Source organism: Vidua macroura, chromosome 3 (genome assembly GCF_024509145.1).
Source record: "Vidua macroura isolate BioBank_ID:100142 chromosome 3, ASM2450914v1, whole genome shotgun sequence".
NCBI lineage: Eukaryota > Metazoa > Chordata > Aves > Passeriformes > Viduidae > Vidua > Vidua macroura.
Genome location: NC_071573.1, coordinates 61,775,087 through 61,793,343, shown reverse-complemented (window position 1 = coordinate 61,793,343; position 18,257 = coordinate 61,775,087). Strand labels below are relative to the sequence as shown.

General features: G+C 39.2%; 1 protein-coding gene across 5 annotated transcripts in view; it reads right to left on the bottom strand.

The window, feature by feature from the left end:
- The window catches only part of PTPRK (protein tyrosine phosphatase receptor type K), a 382,123-nt gene that overhangs the window by 156,289 nt on the left and 207,577 nt on the right, over positions 1 to 18,257 (bottom strand). For all 5 annotated transcript variants that reach the window (XM_053973378.1, XM_053973379.1, XM_053973381.1 and 2 more), the window contains exon 7: positions 4,416 to 4,709. In XM_053973378.1, the coding sequence (XP_053829353.1) occupies positions 4,416 to 4,709 (294 nt within the window). The remainder of the gene's footprint in view (positions 1 to 4,415; positions 4,710 to 18,257) is intronic.

The following is an 18,257-nucleotide window of genomic DNA, read 5'->3' as shown; positions in this document are numbered from 1 at the left end:
ACAATGATCAAAAGCATTTGAGCTTCCTTTTGTTTTTCAATATTTTTCCATGCTTTGCTTTTTTTTGTTTGTTAGAGGAGAATTCAGCAGTATCCTGCACTCTGTGTATATTGTTTTTGAAATTAATGCATGTGGAAACTGTGCACAAACATTCTGCACTTGAAAAGGCAGCAGAAAGCAGTCCAGTTCCCGAGCCTTCAATTGCAGATGTTCATGTGCCAGAATTGCATCACTGAACCAGCATCTCCTAGTCTGGTGCCTTGAGGCTGACTGCTACCAATAGCAGGTCTCTGTGACAGATAAAGATTTTGAACAATGAAATAACAATAATGACAATAGCAATAATAATAATATAATTGATAAATATTTTTCCTTTCTCAGCTCTGCTAAAGCTATAAAGCTTTCCTCCTGTCCTTACTCATTTCATTATCAAGACCAAAGAAATGAAAACACACAGCACTCTTTTCTCTAACTGTTTTACAATTTTTCATGTTTTTCTGAAAAATCACACCCTTGTGATGAACTTCAGTAAAGTAGGAGCAAGCAATTCCACTGTGTACATATATTAAGCTCTGGACAGGCTGAACTATTGACCTCCTTTGCTGCCAAAATATCAGTTAATCATAAAGCTGAGCTGTGAGCTGTTACTCAGAAGCAGCAGCCAACATTAAGAGAACAACTTCTAATTTAGAGTTGAAAAAGCAGGCTAAGTGGACAATTTTAGATTATCACGTATTTTCTACACCCTGCCCCTCTCCCCCTACCCCCTCAAGAGAAGAAAGGCAATAACAACTCAGAGGATAAGCTCAAAAGGACAACACACACCAGAGCCACAGAAAACAGCCTTAAGGATTACTTCTAGTTAAAGTGTTACTCTCTGCCTTTTGTTTTGGTGTTAGAATCCTGGAGAAGTGAATAATCTGAGCAATGACCCCAGGCAAGAGGTGATGTCAGAATGAAATAAAGCTCAGGTGCCCTGTGAGGACTGAGGGGGAGTCAGTACCCTTCAGCATCAGCAGCTGAGAACATAGTGCCTTGGTCATACCATCATGGGTGGTGCTTAGAAGAGGAAATAACAAAGCATACACCTGGCTCTCACAGAGGGTAATGTAAGAAAATAGCGTTTTACTTCAGATGTTTCAGGCTTCAGCCATTTAAAAACACTCAGTGGTTTCATATATTTGATTGCTCAGCACTATCTTTAACCACAGACTGATAAAACAACGCATCTAACAAAATGCCTTAGCTTCAGCACAGGAAGGATTACCTGGGAAATGCCAGGTAGACAAACAGTCTGTCACAGGACTTAACTAGTGGAAGAATTATCCCTTCATTAAAGAACAATTTTGATTAGCATTAGTGGAAACATTTAGTAAATGAGTCACCAGACACTAGTTTTGCTATGAGGAAGACAGAAAATGATCTAAATACCTTATAATAAAAGTGCATGCATGACAATGAGGTAACTATGATCATCATTCAAATCACTAAGGAGTAGAATACATCTCCAGCAAAGCAGAGGGCAACTGATCAATACTATGTTATTAAGGAATAGCATGAAATTATAAATATTGAATGAATTATGAGGAAAAGGTATTTTAAACTTCATTTGAAAACAATACTGATATTTGCTTAAGCATTATACAGAGACCAGAATAATAGCTTATTCTCATTATTTTTTCAGCAAGTTTGCTGTTGCTGCTTGGAATGTAAACTTTAATCCTTACAATCTCATCAGATCAACATTCACTAATGCACACTTTTTAATCTGCATAGAGAGCAGTCAAACTTCATGTTAAAAATTCATTTATTTTCCACCATTCCATATGATACTGAGCAGATAATCAATTATAACTTGTTTCAGAATTTGAACTAATATGTAAAAAACTTGTGGAAAGAAAAACTGACAAAGAACATTGACAGAAAGAGAGAGTACCTGTCTGAAAAAAAAGTGAGCCTGTCAGAAATGAGAATTAGGAATAATTGAAGAAACTCCAGAAAGAAGATATTCCTGCAGAGATGTCATCTAATATAGCACAGTAAATCACCTGCCAGTCACTGGTACAATACCAGCAGCAGCAGATACTGCAGGGTGAGATATTCCATTATTACCTTTGCCTTTTCTTATAAATCTTCTCTTTGGAAGAGACTAATTTTGATGCTTATAATTTGCCTTTTTAAAGAAAAATACAAGTATATAAAACCAAAAAAGAATCATATTGACAAGGACTTGCAGTTATCTATCAGAAGCCTTGGGAGAACACAGAAAAGGAAGGTCTGTCTCATTTTCCAGTCAGGTGAGGAGGCAGCAGGGTGTTCAATCTGGTTCTGTCCCTGACTCATCCCTGATGATGTGCACAATATTTCAGTCTTCACAAAGCCTTGCTGACACACTTTCTTCTAACTGAAACTAGCTAATAGTAACAATTATTTGCTTTCACTTTAATGAAATAGGAAGAATCAGTCTTACTGCAAGGTAAACACCTTGAAATTTTATTATTATTAAAATAACGCTGTCACAGAAAGTTCAGAATTTTCTTCTCAAGTATTTTTTGATGTGCTTAATTTCATAGTGGATTAAATAGAGTCGATTTTTTTTCCTCAAGCCAGACTAGATTTTGGAGCCTTACATGTGAGTGTTATATTAAAAAAAAAATAAAAATAACATGATTTCCCCTAACAGGCTTCGAAAAATACATCACATAATTACTTCCTTTCCCAGTAAAAATCTTTACTCTGTCACAACTTGGGTAAATTAAATTACATTTTTTCAAGTGCTAGGAAAACAACCTGAAGATTTCAATTTGCTAGTATCGGCTCAGCCTCTTTAAAACAGAAGCAGTTTTCCAACTCCTACTTTTTCAGATGAATGTCTAAGCCAATTCTGTGCCATAAACCAATACTTTAACCTTACTTAGATGTCAAAGACCGACACCTTAACTGAGATAGACACGGAGATCTCTCTACTTCACTGGAAAGACAGACAATTATAAATACAATCACAAACTCAAAAAGGTGCCTTCAGCTAGGTCTTACTCCAGCTTTGTGTATCAGCTTCTGACAGGACTGTGAGCAACTTTAAAAAAGATTCTCTAATTTTCTGGAATTCATACCCACTGACCTAGTCTGCTAGAATTCCTGGCTTCTGGTCCAGACCCCAACACTCTTCCTTAAGTAAACAAAATGAGTGTTCATCCATCAGACATCTGTCTTCAACTTGTGAAAAAAACTATTTATATTTCTGATTCACATATGCACATATATATATGATACATGGAAACCTGAGACTCCAGCTTGTCCTTCTGATTACTTTAATGTGCAATGATTTTGAATAGATGGTTATCAGCACTCTTTGCGAAATCAAATACTGTGTCAACTTTAAAATACTGTCAGGCCCTAGAAATCCTGAGACTAGGAGGGAAAAACCCACCATTTAATTTATGCTTATTTTCCTCACAGTTTGAGATTCAAATCTATAATTTCTCTCCCCTGCAACTATGAGACATAGGTATTATCTTTCTTCTCGTGAAAACTGAGATTAAAATAATTTTAAGTAGCTTTAGAAGGAACAGAATATAGCACAAGTTGACAGTACTTAATTTTCTTGGTGCTAGCTACTCAGGGGCACTCTGAGAAACAGGAAGCAGACTGCAGGGCTCAGCAGCACAAGTCAAAAATGGAGAAAACACTCCATTTTTTAGTTGTAGAACACTATTTTCAATTGTGTTCTACAATTTAGAGAATCATAGAATATCCTGAGTTGGAAGGGACCCACAATAATCATTGAGTCCTACTCCCAGTCCTACACAGGAGAGCCCCAAGAGTCACCATGAGCCTGAGAGCATTGTCAAAACACTTCTTGAACTCTTGCTGCTGTGACCACTTCCCTGGGGAGCAGTCATAGCTAGAGATTTTAGTAGTTGTATTTTAGTTCTTGGAGATTCTGTCAGGCCATATGTAACTGCTTGGGAAAAGACAAATTATGCAAAAGTACACTACTTTTTTTTTCTTTTCACGATTCTATTTCTTAAACATATCCTTTTTTCCCATGCAATTTGCTTTATGTGCAAGTTTACTTAAAATGTAATTGAAAATATGAAGGTGAAGAAACAAGGAGGTCAGGATTTTCCAGAAATCAAGAGGTCCCCTTCCTTATGTGATGAAAAGTAAAATGTTTTCTTAGATTTCTAACTTCCTACCTCCTAATCTCCAAGGCTTAGCAACCTAGACAATGACCAGCAAAGCAGAGGACACAGCAAATCCTTACTGATCCAAAAACTTGGGGATCCTATGGGTGTGAAGGGAATGCTTAAGGTCTGATACAAGTTAATGGGAGCCAACAGGCCTGCCAATCAATTAAACCATAAAGTAAACAGTTTTTGGTTTTTTGGTAATTTTTTCAGAGCAACACTCACCAGCACACTTGGTCCTGGTGATGAGTGGTGGTCCTGGCTGCCCCGTGCCACCTTCGCCCGGGCGGGTGAGCAGGACCCGAATCTCATATTCAGTGTCAGGGTCCAGGTGCCAGAGCTTGTACGTTGGTGCGTTGACAGCGTGGGTCTCGGTCCAAGTCCCGGACGTCATCCGGTACTCCACTTCTTTCAGGATAATGGGGCCGTCCCCAATGATGGAGTTGGCATTCAGTTGGATAAGCAAGTACGTGGGCCCAACGCCCAGCAGCTGCGGGGGTGCTATTGGCCGAGGCGGCTCTGCAGGGGAGACAAAAAACAAGCCACAGATAAAACAAAAGCTGGAAAACCCACTAAGAGGAGGGCTCTCTACACAGGAAGTTGTCAGAGTTTGGTCAGCAAAGATTCGAAATCTTAGAAACAAATTCAAACTGACATCAGTGAAGAAGAGCTGAGGAGAATTGCAATGGATGGAAGTGAGTGGTGTACCACTGGCATCTGCTCAATGCTGTATTTTCCTTTTAAAAATCTCAGAGACCACAAAATCCTGCCTGATTTATATATTGCTGCTGCTTGAGACTTTTTTTCTGAAAAAAACTATGCTCATTTATATAATTTACTATACCAATAACTTGAGTTTTTATTTTATTGACTGAAGCCACATTTGCACTTTCCTTATAGAAAGAGCTGCAAGAGATGATACACTACCCCTGCACAGAATATTCTTAAAAATGAGTATCACTGCAGTTAATCTGAAACCCACTGGATGCAGTTAGGGAAAAGGATACAGACACGTATTACAGGCATTCAGAATACTCAGAACTGAGTAAAGCTGCCAGAAGAATGACAAAATAAAGACATATGGCAACAATGTATAATATTTTATTCTTTAGTAAGTTACTACTGATTTTAAACTTCAACAATAGGATGTGTGCTGCTTTTTGTCATCCCCTCTTCTCATCAGCTTCTGCCTACCTACATATTTCAATGCAGCTGCAAAGTGAAAAAGGTAATGACAGACCAAACAGAAAGAGGTAGTCCCCCCTACCCTGAGAAATGTTAACGTAGAAACATTGCCTCAGCATGATTTATTTTAAGAAACAATCACAAGCAACAAGTATTTTTCTAATAAAATAAATTCACTGATAAACACGGAAGGTTCATTTTCATTCCAGATGGCTCATATTTCAGCTAATTTGTTTCAGTTAATTAGGCAACAGTGCTAAATTCAGTGCACACAGGGGTTTCACATAGTAGCGATGCAGAACTAACAAATCAGCAACTCTGAGCAGGTAGAGAGGATCTCATGGCCAGTACATTAAAAATAACTTTTAACCCCAGACCATAAGATTTCCCTAGCAGGGGACCCTTACATTCTACACAACAGAAGTTGACACAGATACATTGCACATATTCTGCCTCCCAGGGATGATGCCACCAGTGTCAAAGACAGAACACATGGTGGGGAGTGGTGGACCTCCTTTGACATCCCATCCCCCCTGCATGATAAAGTTCAGGTAATGACTCCCTGGTTCTGCCTGCTTCTCTATTTCCAGCAGCAAACCTTCCCTTCCAGGTACCACAGCTTACTCCAAACATTATATTTACCAGCTCTATAAGCAACCAAGTTTCCCAGACTTTGGCACATATCTTGCGGACTTTTTTCTAAATTAGCTGCTTCTCAAACCACTCAGTTTAGAGACTGGGGAGTCTGTAGCCATGCCATAGTGGCTGTAATGGGAGCTGATTTTTTCCTCCCAGAGTGAAAGATGAGTGCTCCAAGGTATTTCCATTTCTGCTTCAGGACAGAGACAGGGACAATCAGTAGCTGAAAGGGCTCACAAAGACATAAAGAAGTTGTTGGAACAACAGCATAATTTGGCCCTGTCAATGATCCCCACTGAAAGATTATGTAAAGCACTGTATGTTTTTAATTTCATTAACTGTTCTGACAGAGAGCCGAATCCCCCATCCTGCGACATTTCCAAAATAACACACATGCACTTTTAAAAGAAAGACCCCCAGTTCTTATTAAAGACCCAGAATCAAAGATCATCAAGGGCCCATACCCACTGATAACCTGGGGAAGAGGGTACGGGTGTGTTTCCACTGAGCAGGGCCCCAGGTGGATTCCTGGCGCATACATCAAACCCTACCTGGATGCCGCGCCCAGAGAAGACACTTCACCTGAACACTCTCTCAAGGCACTTCAACCAACCCAACCAGACAACGCAGTTACGTGGAGATGACGAAAAAAAAAGGACACTACTTCACCCAACATCATCTCCCGTGTGCTGATCACCAGAAGATACCTCCCATCACCAGACATGGCAGACATTATTAGACCATCCCTTGTTATCTTCTTTCCCTCTTCCCTCAACCCTCTACCCTTTCTCCCTAAACCCTACTTTTATTTATTTTATTCTGTTAAGTTTAACAAAGGGGGAGAAAGGAGGGAAGGGAACCAAAAGACTTTTAAGACTTTTTAAGAAATATTAACAGGTGCTTTCCTTTGTCATCATGTCAGAGCACACCACACCCGGACGACCAGTGGCCACCCAGATAACACCACCCCGGATGACACTACCCAAGGCACCCCAGATCAGCCTGATCACTGCCACCATGCTCACCATCCTCATGTGGTTTCAAGCAGTGGGAGCATGGCTTGTCCCACAACTGAAAGAAAATGTTTGGATCACGCTGGCAAAGTCCCTCAAACAAGATAACTTTTGCATGGCCATGGGCAGTGTGGAAGACCTGCTTTCTACATGTCTGGTGGGAGTCCCCCTGTCACCAAGGGATTATCCCTATGCAGGTAAGAAGCCCAATCCTGTGGACTCCTGGGACAAATGGACGTGGATTTTGCTACATGCACCACAGGAGCCCCAGGAATTGGATCTACTGGGCTTCTCGAGGGCGACATATTATATCAAATTTGGACACAAGCCCTCGCTCAAAGATTGGCAACAGCCACAAGGCTTTGTGAAACAGATTGTAACACCTCATGACAATAACTGTATGATTGACTGGTGCAATTATACCAGTGATACACTATCTGAGTCCTCCTCATCCCCCAGAGAGCTCCCCAGGGGAGTGTTTCTGATCTGCGGTGACAGGACGTGGGCCGGGATCCCCTCTAAGATTGAAGGAGGTCCCTGTAGCCTTGGCCAGCTTACTACCCTGACACCCAACAAAACCCAAATTCTTGATTGGAAAAGGAGAGACTTGTCTTGCAAAAAGAGATCCTATACACAATTCTATCCAAATTGTGATTCCCAAATGTATAATTGGAACAAGGCTGCATCTATTTTTCTGCCATGGTACACAGCAGCCAAGGCCCTCAGGGAGCTTTCTCACCTCAGGTGTTGGCGTAGTAAGCAGGCCAATGCCACATCCGCCGCCTTATCAGATCTTTTGGTGGATGAGGAAACCACCAGACATGCCACACTACAGAACAGAGCAGCCATCGATTTTCTGTTACTCGCCCACAGCCACAGCTGTGAAGATTTTGAGGGACTGTGCTGTTTCAACTTCTCTTCAAAGAGCACATCCATCCAAGCAAACATCAAGTGGATCCAAATACAAGTCGAGGACATCAAAACCGAAAGCCAGGCTGTGGATGTTATGAACAAACTGTTCACACAGTGGGGTGTCCCCGCATGGGTGGCCTCAATTCTAAAAGGACTGCTGTGGATTTTACTTATAATTTTCTTAGTCTCCATTGCTCTGACCTTCTTCAAAAAGACTCTTGTAAAGATTTTAGGGGACATTTATTTAATAAATAGAAAAGGGGGAGATGTGGGATGTACCCCTGGGGACAGCAGCTCAGGGATGCCCTAGGAGACTGCATTTGTGTAGAACACTTTCCCAGAGTTCCCTGCTTCCCCATGCAGATGAACACATGTCTGTCATCTGACAGTTTATGCTTGTCATCTCCCCAAGTTCTAGAAAGTTCCCTGTTCTCGATAACCTCATTGGTTCCCTCTGCAAACCACTCCTTCCCTTTTCCCTCATTGGTTCAGTTTATGTCACCCCATCCCTGCTCCTCCCCTGTGCCCTCTTCCTATTGGACAGTTTGTACCCTAACCACACCTATCCTGCCCCAGTTATATACCCTGGCCCCTCTTTCCCCAGGGCCTCTCGCAGCTGTCTCACCCTGCTTGTGGTTGTCTCCCTACTCCTGTTCCTGCTCTCTTTGTCCTTCGACCTGTCCACAATAAACCCACGTGGATTTCAGCAGCACGAGAGTCCTCCTGTCTTTTGGTGGAGCTGCATTACTCTATCTGGGTACCTGTTGATCAGCCAACAGCGGGTCACCCTGCAGGACTCAGTCTGGGGCAGCCCGCAATTAACCTTTTACCCTTCTTTGGCAATATATGTGCTTATGAATTAATTTAAATCACTACCTACATCAAAGCTCAGAAATGCAGCTGGCCATAACGAGGGCAGTTTATTTGCTGTGGAGCTAACATATTAAATGTCCAACTAATGTATTCTAAGGTCACTGTATATTATAGCAGAAAATATCATCATTGATGAGTGTGATGCACTACCAACTCCAAGTTATAAACTTCTAAAACATATGGCTATGCTTAGAAGTAAACACTTTGATTAAGAGCTGGATTATCACAAATAAAACCTCACATTAATGAGACCGCTGCCTATTAACTTTTTATGTTAAGAAGTAAAGCACATTCTTATATTAGCATACGCATTTTGTTTTTAAGCTCTTCAGGCCAAGAAGACTTATTTATAAAGTCTCTCCCAGTTCCAATAAATTATGCATGAATTTTAATCAGTTAGCAAATGAACAAGTAATTGTTCTGCAGCATTATTAATATTCTTCATAATACAATATACTACCAGAACCAGAGGTGAGGTGCAACCAGAAATCCCAAAAGTACACTAAGTATCAACTGAAGCATGCAATCCCAATATACCAGGATAAACTTTTCTGATGTTACCCAATTAGCTTTCCATTAAGTATTCCAATTCATTATTCTATAACCACATCTCCAATTATAATTCAAAATCACAATTTTCTTTTGTATATACAGCAACCTGAAATTTTTACAGTTTAAAAATTGCCATTGATAGCTAAAAAAGATAGAACAAAGCCATTATTAATGTTTTGGGTTCCATTCACATAGAAAATATCACACATACCAACAACATTTTCTTTCAGTGTGTTTTAAAACACAATTTAAATCCTTCAAGGAAGTATATGTTGCTGGCTTTTTTTACCCCAGCAATCTGGGTCCACCTGTAGTAAATAATCCAGTTTCAGAGTGCCCTGAGAAGACAGTCTGCCAAAAATGAAAAACCTCTTACATGTGGAATGAAAAATAAAAGGAGATGCATGAAAAAGTACCCTAAAGAAAATCACTCTCTCAGAAGTTTGTTCTGGCTTATAAACATAAAAACTCCGCTTCAGCCAAGTCAGGTGATGTCTTAGATGTTCAGAGCCAGGATTAGAGGTAGAATTGCAGGAAGTTGAGGCTCACCAGCTACCCACCACAGCAGCTTCCCTCCTGCCTGGCTGTATCAATGTGCTCCAATGCAGGTGGCCCCTACTCAGATGCATTTTGTGGCTTCCACCCAGAGCCAAAGCCAGGTGAGGCTGCACGGTGATCTCCCTCCACCCTTCCCTGCCTTGATCATTGCAACCCAACTGGAGAGCTGTGTCCTTTATTTCTGCCAAAAAGAACCAACCTTCTTCAATTATTATGAGGAGATAAGGCTAGGGCACACAGTATTCCCAGCAATCCATTTTCCTTGAGCTCAGTTCTCCTTTCTTCAGCCATGAACTCTCTGTGAAAAGCCATAAGTTTCTAAACCACAACTTATGGAAAAAATATTTCAATCCATAGATGGTTTAACTCATCAGTAGAATCACAGTTTTAATAGGTATTTAAGGTACACTAAAAAGTTTGATCAAAGACCCTGCAATGGTGAGTTTCATTTCTTCCTTTGCTAGGCACAAAACTTAAGATTCCTTATCCAATGTAACTAGTTTAATTACCAGCTCATTTTCTGACTATATTTTTAGCCAATGTATAAAGGTGCTAAATCTGATGAAATCCCTTCTAGTTTTCACGGCCACTAACATCTCAGAAAGACTACATTAAAAGACCACTTGTACATCTGCAAGACATTAAATAAATGAAAGTGTTTTCATGCATAGCATGTTGCAGTATTTGGTCAGCTCTGGTTTTGACATAAAATGCCCACAGCTAAGGTAATAAAAAATTAAGACTGACATTTCATCAGTACTAAGTTCTCCTTCTGCTGAGCTACTAGCAGTACATTATGCTCATATCAGTATGTATATGACATTGTATATTAAATGTAGTGTGATATTTAGGCACCAATGACTAGAATAAGCATGCAACTTCAACCTCCTCTACCAGTCTTCCTACAGTTAAGTGGTTGTGTCATATTTTTAATAAGAAACATTGTATACAAATAATTATGCATTCACAGGCAGAAAAAGCAACTAGAAAAGGTCATTAGTGTTATTAGTATAGTAACTAATATACATAAAATTTCCAATACTCTCAAGCCACATATGCACACTATACTACATTGCCTTCCAAGATGAAACACTTCCTAAGTTTAAAACAAAGGAAGGTATTTTCATTTGTATCTTACTGGCAATTGTATACCGTTAATGATCAGATCAAAGCAAAAAATAAAAATAAAACAGAATTCTACATATTGTTCAATTTTGGAGGAAAAGCTGATATTGGATTCATACCTGATAAAATCTTATTTTCAAATCTTATTCACGAGTCATGTTTTGCTGAGCATAACATGTACCACTCGCAAGAGACTCTTGCTACATAGCAGAAGGGTTTGGAGAGGTGGGGAGGAGAGGGCTGTTCAGCACATAGCCCGAACACTCAGAGCAGGTGTGTGCCTTTGTCCATGCCCATTCCACTTGTGCCTTGTGCAGGACCTGCACACATTGATGCTGGGCAGTAATAGCTTGCAAGTTCCCTCCACTCATGCACACACTGTGCTTTCCCTCTGGTGACAGCATGGTCAGCTTGCTCTGTGAAATATCTCACACCAAGCCATACACTTGGTATGCTGATGAGCATTAACTGCTCAACCCAATACACACAACAAGGGTAATCATAAAAAGTTTAATTTTTACCAGTATAACAAAGCATTCATTCATTATAAGAAGACCAACATCAGCCTCACCTCCCCAGAAATTAAAATTGATTTTTTAATTACACCATAACTTATCAAGAAAGTAGGTCAACCAAAAGAATACAAAGTTCCTTTAAAATTTGTCATAATTCAAAGAAACAAAAATATAAAGTCATGTAAATACAGCTAATACTGGATGTTCTAGGAAGTATAGCAAAAATGTCTCCACAAATGACTCAAGATTGACTCAGCTCCAATCTAACTCATTTCCTCTTCTATGGAAATTTCTTGCAAAGCTGTTTAAGCATGTCTGCATATTTCTTACAAGCTCTCTGGTTTTCTAGTTGAATTCAGCTGAGGTTCAGTGCCTGACTCACAGTGGCTATGCCTCGTTAGAGCACAATTTTTGCCATAGGAAGCCCTGTGGAACCAGGGGCCCATGTATAACACCCAGGCAACCTGAGACACCCAAGGCATAGAGGGATTAGGGGTAAATCCCTGCTTGCCAGGAGCTGGACCTGTGGAGAAGTGTGCCTCTGTGCTGGGCTGCAGATTGCACATGGAGATATCATGGCAAAGTTGCATCAGAAGACCCATGGCATGGGGGCAGAAGGGCATGGAGAAGCAAGGCTGCCAATTCCTTGCAAGAGCTACACTGCTTCAGAACTCTGTGTACTGGAAGATTACACACTGCTCTAGACAGTCAAGTGCTTTAAAAAGTATTGAAAACCGGAAGAAGTAGAAATATTTGTTTAAAATTTGGAAAACATGAGTGACATTTAGAAGAAAAAGATAGCAGTCAAGTACTAGCAGGGAAACAACATTCTCAGTCTTAAAAGCTGGTTAATCCTAAAGAAAAAAAAAAAGAATTAACAAGAAGTAGTGACGGAAAACTTAAATTCAAATAGAGTATTAAGGCACAAATGGAACAATGAGAATAGTAACTGAGGAAAAATAAGAGTAGGAAATTCTGCATTCTCTTAATTATAAAGTTGAGGGGAAAATAGAAGATATTTCTCATACCTATGGCTCTGAAGAAGTATAACTAAAATAAACTATGTGGTCATGAAGGTGCTAACAAAATGAATTATGAAAGGTTTGAAAATAAAAACAAACCATGGAGTCTTTGAGCCCAAACACTTGGTGGTTTTTTGGTTTTTTTTTAATTTTTACAAAAATCATTCTGCATGTGGCATATCTTTAATACAGACTAGAAATATTTCATTCAGCTCTCCAAAATTATAAGGAAGTACTGCTCTGACAGGAAAAAAAAACCCAAAATTTAAGACAAATAAGTTTATTTTGGACTTGGCCTGTCTGTAAGGACACCTGGCTGTCTTCTACGCTGATAGCAGCCTGACAAGACCTGCCACCCCTCAGTACCACTACAAGGTGTATTAACACAAACGGGGGAATTTGTGAGAAGTCCTATGTGGGAAAGCATTACAGAAAACAGTACTTGCCTGATAAGAAATTCTTCTGCTCAGTTAAAAAGCAGGTTAAATGCAGAGGACTGAAGGATGCCAAGCAGAAAGCACAGACCTGGTGAACAGCAGAGGCATCATGAACCTTAAAGCCACAGAGAGCCTCTGCAGTTTATTTTTAAATTTCCAACAAGTTCTTAAGTTTTCTCTTTCTGTGCATGACAGACTACACCCACAGCTGACTCTATCACCCTATACACTCCATGTCTAATGAGTAGTTTGGTCCTTAGTGGTTTTGCTGAATAACACATTGAAGACAAAATATGCCTCAAAAGTTTGTGCAACACATTGAGGACAGTTCAGTAATGGGAGATGAGCACTCTCCTTGGCTTCTGAAAATTAAGAAATGCAAAAAGACCAAAAAAAAAAAAACCAAAAAAACCCCCAAAAAACCAAACCAAACCAAAACAAAAACAAAACCAAAAACAAACAAACAAAAAAAAAACCCACCAAAAAAACCCCAAAAACGCACAAAACCCCCCGCAAATCAAAAAAAAAAAAAAAAAAAAAAAACCAAGGATGTGGCATATTTTCTTTTTCAGCATTATTAAAAACACATCTCTAGGTCTACACTGCTCCAAGACCTTCTAACCCCTAATCAGACTTCACATGGTAAGTCCAATAAACAAAATTATATCAGGACAATATTAATTACCCAATTCATAGGTGCAGACACACAGCCAGCCTAAGGTGAGAAATGCTGCCATGAGGGACTTAGTTCATGGGATTCTTGCCTGCACACCACATAGTGGTATTTGCTTTTCTCACCTCAGTAGTCCATCTTATTCTTGTGACAAAGGAGAAGAACAAGTGCAAGCTTATTCTCAGCTAGACATACTATACATCAGCTACATAGATTACTCCTGCCCAAAAGACACAATGCATCTGAAAAACATCAGAATAAAGGAGGATGAGCTCGACTGCTGGGCAGGGCACATTGCAGAGGCTGCAGGAAGGCATGCTTTCTTAAACCATTTGCAACCCTCAAAATACCTCACCTCAGAGAAGTTTTACAGTCACCTCCACTACTGCAGACCAAATGCTGAGAAACTAACACAATAAAAACTCAACCAGCTGCAAGTCATTTGGAGCTCTCACAAGCCTTGACCATTTAATTAATAATTCCCTAAGCCATCCGTTGGCTTTTCTATTTAGTCATAAACTCGTTTACCATTTTCTTAATAAATTTATTTGTTTCTTTCTTTTTTTCCTCCCAGTGGATAAAAATGTCTCTCTGCTTATCAAGTTTAACTCATTTTAACAGGTGCTTTATTTTTGTACATTGTTAACAATTGTACATTGTCAAATTTTTTTTTCTGATGGGAAAGTTTCTATTGCTCCCATCTTTTCTTCGACAGTTCTCTTGGAGAAGGCACTGTACTAATGAGAAGGCAGACATTTTCATAAAAATAACTAACCTTGATATATTACACCATAGAATGGCTTCTTCATGTAGAAATCAGAAGGCTTTTACAGTGAAGTGTTCCATGCAGCTACAGGCCTGCCTTTATTTGAAAAACAAAACAAAACAAAACAAAAAACCCAAAGCCAAAACCAAACCAAACTCCAACACAATCAAAAACTAATTCTGACTTAGCTGCTGTCCGGTGACCATAAGTGATGGTGGCTGCATGGAGAAACTTAAACAGCTCATGATCTATGATTCTACTATAAAGGTTTTCCTCAAACTCTTTTTTTTCTTTCTAATTTCACTTGTGCAGACTTTATTTCTGTGACTTCAGAAAATTATTTCTGTGACTTTAAAATATAATTTATCACAACTGCACAGTATTTGGTACCAGCTGCTAGTCCAGAGGTTGAGACACAATACCTAGAAAATGTTACATTTTAGTTAAGAGAGTTGGTTGTCTGGAACAAAAGAACTCATTCTGTGTAACGGCTTAGTGACCAGGTGTTATCAAGTGATTTATCCAACTCTCTTCTGAGAGTTTGCAAGACCATTTTCATTCTCTTTTATTACTTGAAATGGAAAAACTGAAAGGATCAATTTTAAATAAACATTAAAAATAAATATCTATGACATTGAAATTCAGGTAAATACCTAGAGAATCAGTCACTGGAGAAAAAACAGTAACAAACAGAAATGGCAAACTGAACAGTGAGCTCACAATACTGGCTTAGGTAGGATACTGACATATTTCAACATAATATCTCTAATTTGGGTCTGTAAACAGGAATAGTATGTAACAAGCTTGCTTCAAGCTACTGTTTTAGCTTTAAGCACCCTATATATAAAGTTTGTGTCATAGATACAACAAAGTCTGCAAGCTCATGCAGCTAAAATGTATTTAATTTAGGTGACGTGGCAGTTAGTGACCACCTGAAGTGCTGAAATAGGAATTATTTCAGCAGCAAAAACTGCTAACTTCTGCATAGTGGTGTTATACCCTATGCATCACCATGGCATTTTATTCACCTTGATTTGAAACACCACCACATTCATTTTATTATCTTCCTTTAAAATAAAGGAACAGTGTGCAGCTTTAGCATTGTCAGCAGAAACTGTAAACAAGGTTATGAACATGCCCAGCTCATATGTTAAAAAAAAAAAAAAAAGGTCTAAAAATTGGAATATGTCATCTCTCTAAACAGTTTATGCTCAGGACACATGCCTAGTGTTTGAATGATACTAGGCTATGTTGCTATGGGAATCAATTACAAGATTATGACACATTTTGTCAAAAAGACTGCATTGTGTTAAAGACACAGATGCAGCACACTCCTAGAGGAAAAAAATGAATAAATGTAAGAAAAAGAGGTGCCTGTAATGAGAAGCCATTCAAATTTTAAATAGAAAAAATCCAAACCAGTCAGCATAAATGACTTAGCTGTAGAAATGTCTCCAGCAAAGACTTGATTACAATGACTTCATTATCTACACGTATCAGTAATGCCCTCGAGATCTCAATGTTGAGATTACTGTTGGAAAGAAATATTTTATCTGCTTCATTGTCAGGAACCAGCAAGTTGAGAACAAAATTGAATACCTTCTTCAAAATTGGTGCTTCCCAAGAAAGCTCAAAATTACTCTCAACTCTACAAGGCTTTGCAATTTGACAATACTGCAATTGCATGCACATCCACATCTTGTGAATGGTGAGAAGGAATAAAACTAGAGATTGCAGAAAGAATGCCTGAAGAAAAAGAAAATATTGTTTTAGAGACTCCAATTTTTTTTTTACATGATGCAATGTGTGAAGGGAATATATTTTCTACGTACTTCGATTATTTTAATTTTTATTTAATTTTATATCTGAACTGGTCCTGTTGAGATTGGGAAGATTTTTACTTTATTCTTCTATCCATGGATGCTGTAGTCATGCTCGCACTCAGTTTACTGCCTAAACAACCCAAATATAGAAACTTCCTGACAGACAAAAGTTACAGTGACATATTTATAATCAAACTAAAAAAATTCAAACACCTGCAACAAAACCAGAGCATTTCAATAGAATTCAGTGAAGCAAAAATAAATCAATAAATACATAAAAATAAAAAGGGGAGGTGGTGGAAAAAAAGTAATGCAGATTTACACCTCACTAGCTCTACCTATCTATAAAACTTGAAAGCTAAAAAAATTCACCCAGACACCACTCCTGCCTGTCCTGGAATTCTCCTGTATGCCTTATTTTGGAAGCCACATGCCAGTACTACCACGAATTTTTTATCACTAGCTCTCCTGCATGCCTTTTACATGGCAGAAAAAAAAAAACATGTCATGTGCTGTTGGGACAGGAGCCTCGTGAGACAGGATTCAAAACCAGATCATGCTCTATAAATGCAATGAGCTGCAAGTGTCCTTGTACCAGAAGGGTACTGAAGTCTAAAGTACCTGCACATGAGACAAAGAGCTGGCATGGCTTTGGCTTGCAAGCATTTAGAGTTGTATTTAATAGCAGTTACAGAAACTTAAGCGTGTAAGAGCTGAGACTGATTTTATTGTAACTGTTAACTCAAACCATGGGTTAAATAATTGATGCACAGAGTTGGGAAAAGGAAAAAGAAAAGGAAAAGGAAAAGGAAAAGGAAAAGGAAAAGGAAAAGGAAAAGGAAAAGGAAAAGGAAAAGGAAAAGGAAAAGGAAAAGGAAAAGGAAAAGGAAGTCACACACTTTTTATTAAGGCAAGACCTTACAAATGCACAGGGGGCAGAGATGAATAGAAAACCTTCCCCTTCAGACTTGCAAGGTATTCTGCAAAATTCTTTCTCAGGTATCCCATTTCACATATAGTAAAAGCCTTCTGTCAGCGCTTGAATGCTACCATCAAAGGAAAAACTGATACAAGGTAACATAAGGGTTACACATCGATGATTATCTAGAGGGATTTTGTGTGTGCTCAGCCTATGCAAATCTACAGGGAGAAATGACAGAATTCATCACCACTTTCGAGCAAACCTATTTTTGAGGGGCTGTTTTCTTGCTCAAATCCCCCTCTTTCTATTCATAATCTTTTCTAAGACACATATAGATGTTCCCACCAGCAGTGTCTTCACATTTCTTATTACAGCATGTCCAAATATTTCTTGCCAAAAATGCCAGAAGGGGACTAATTTTAGGAGGCACTGAGACACTTGCTTCAATCTATGCAATGAACCAACAGAAACCAAAATAGTTTTTACATCACAGTTTTACCTCACAGATGTGAAATACACATCATCTAACATGTACTTCAGTGGGCAACCCTACTCCTCCACTTCCCACCATCAGTGTTGCTTGCAGTGTCACTCCTCTACACTACATTCACAGAGGTTTAGATTTAAAACTGATCTTGCAGGTGGAGGTTCCCTGCTTTCCTAGATCCCTGCAGCAACTTCCAGTTGCTTTCAGACAAAAGCCAGTGTCAGCAGAGAAACAGAAACACAAGTTCACCTTCTTGAGAGAGGAGAAAAGGGAAGGCCAGGATTGAGACTACCTTTTAAGAAAGTTCTGGCTATTACATCTGCTTTTACCATGAAAGCCAGCCCCAGAAAGGGGTGGGGAAATAGATGTGGCCAAAAGTAACCATTGTCCCTGCCACAGCACCTGGACAGATGTTAAGGAATACCTGTGAAATGAGGGTAACAAAGCAGCTGCCATCCATCTCATTGCCAAATGGATTCTGAGTGTGATGAAAAGTCTGAAAGAAATTTCTAGAAAAACAAATCAGAACAGAAAACCCCACCAGTTCTGCATACTAGTAAGATCT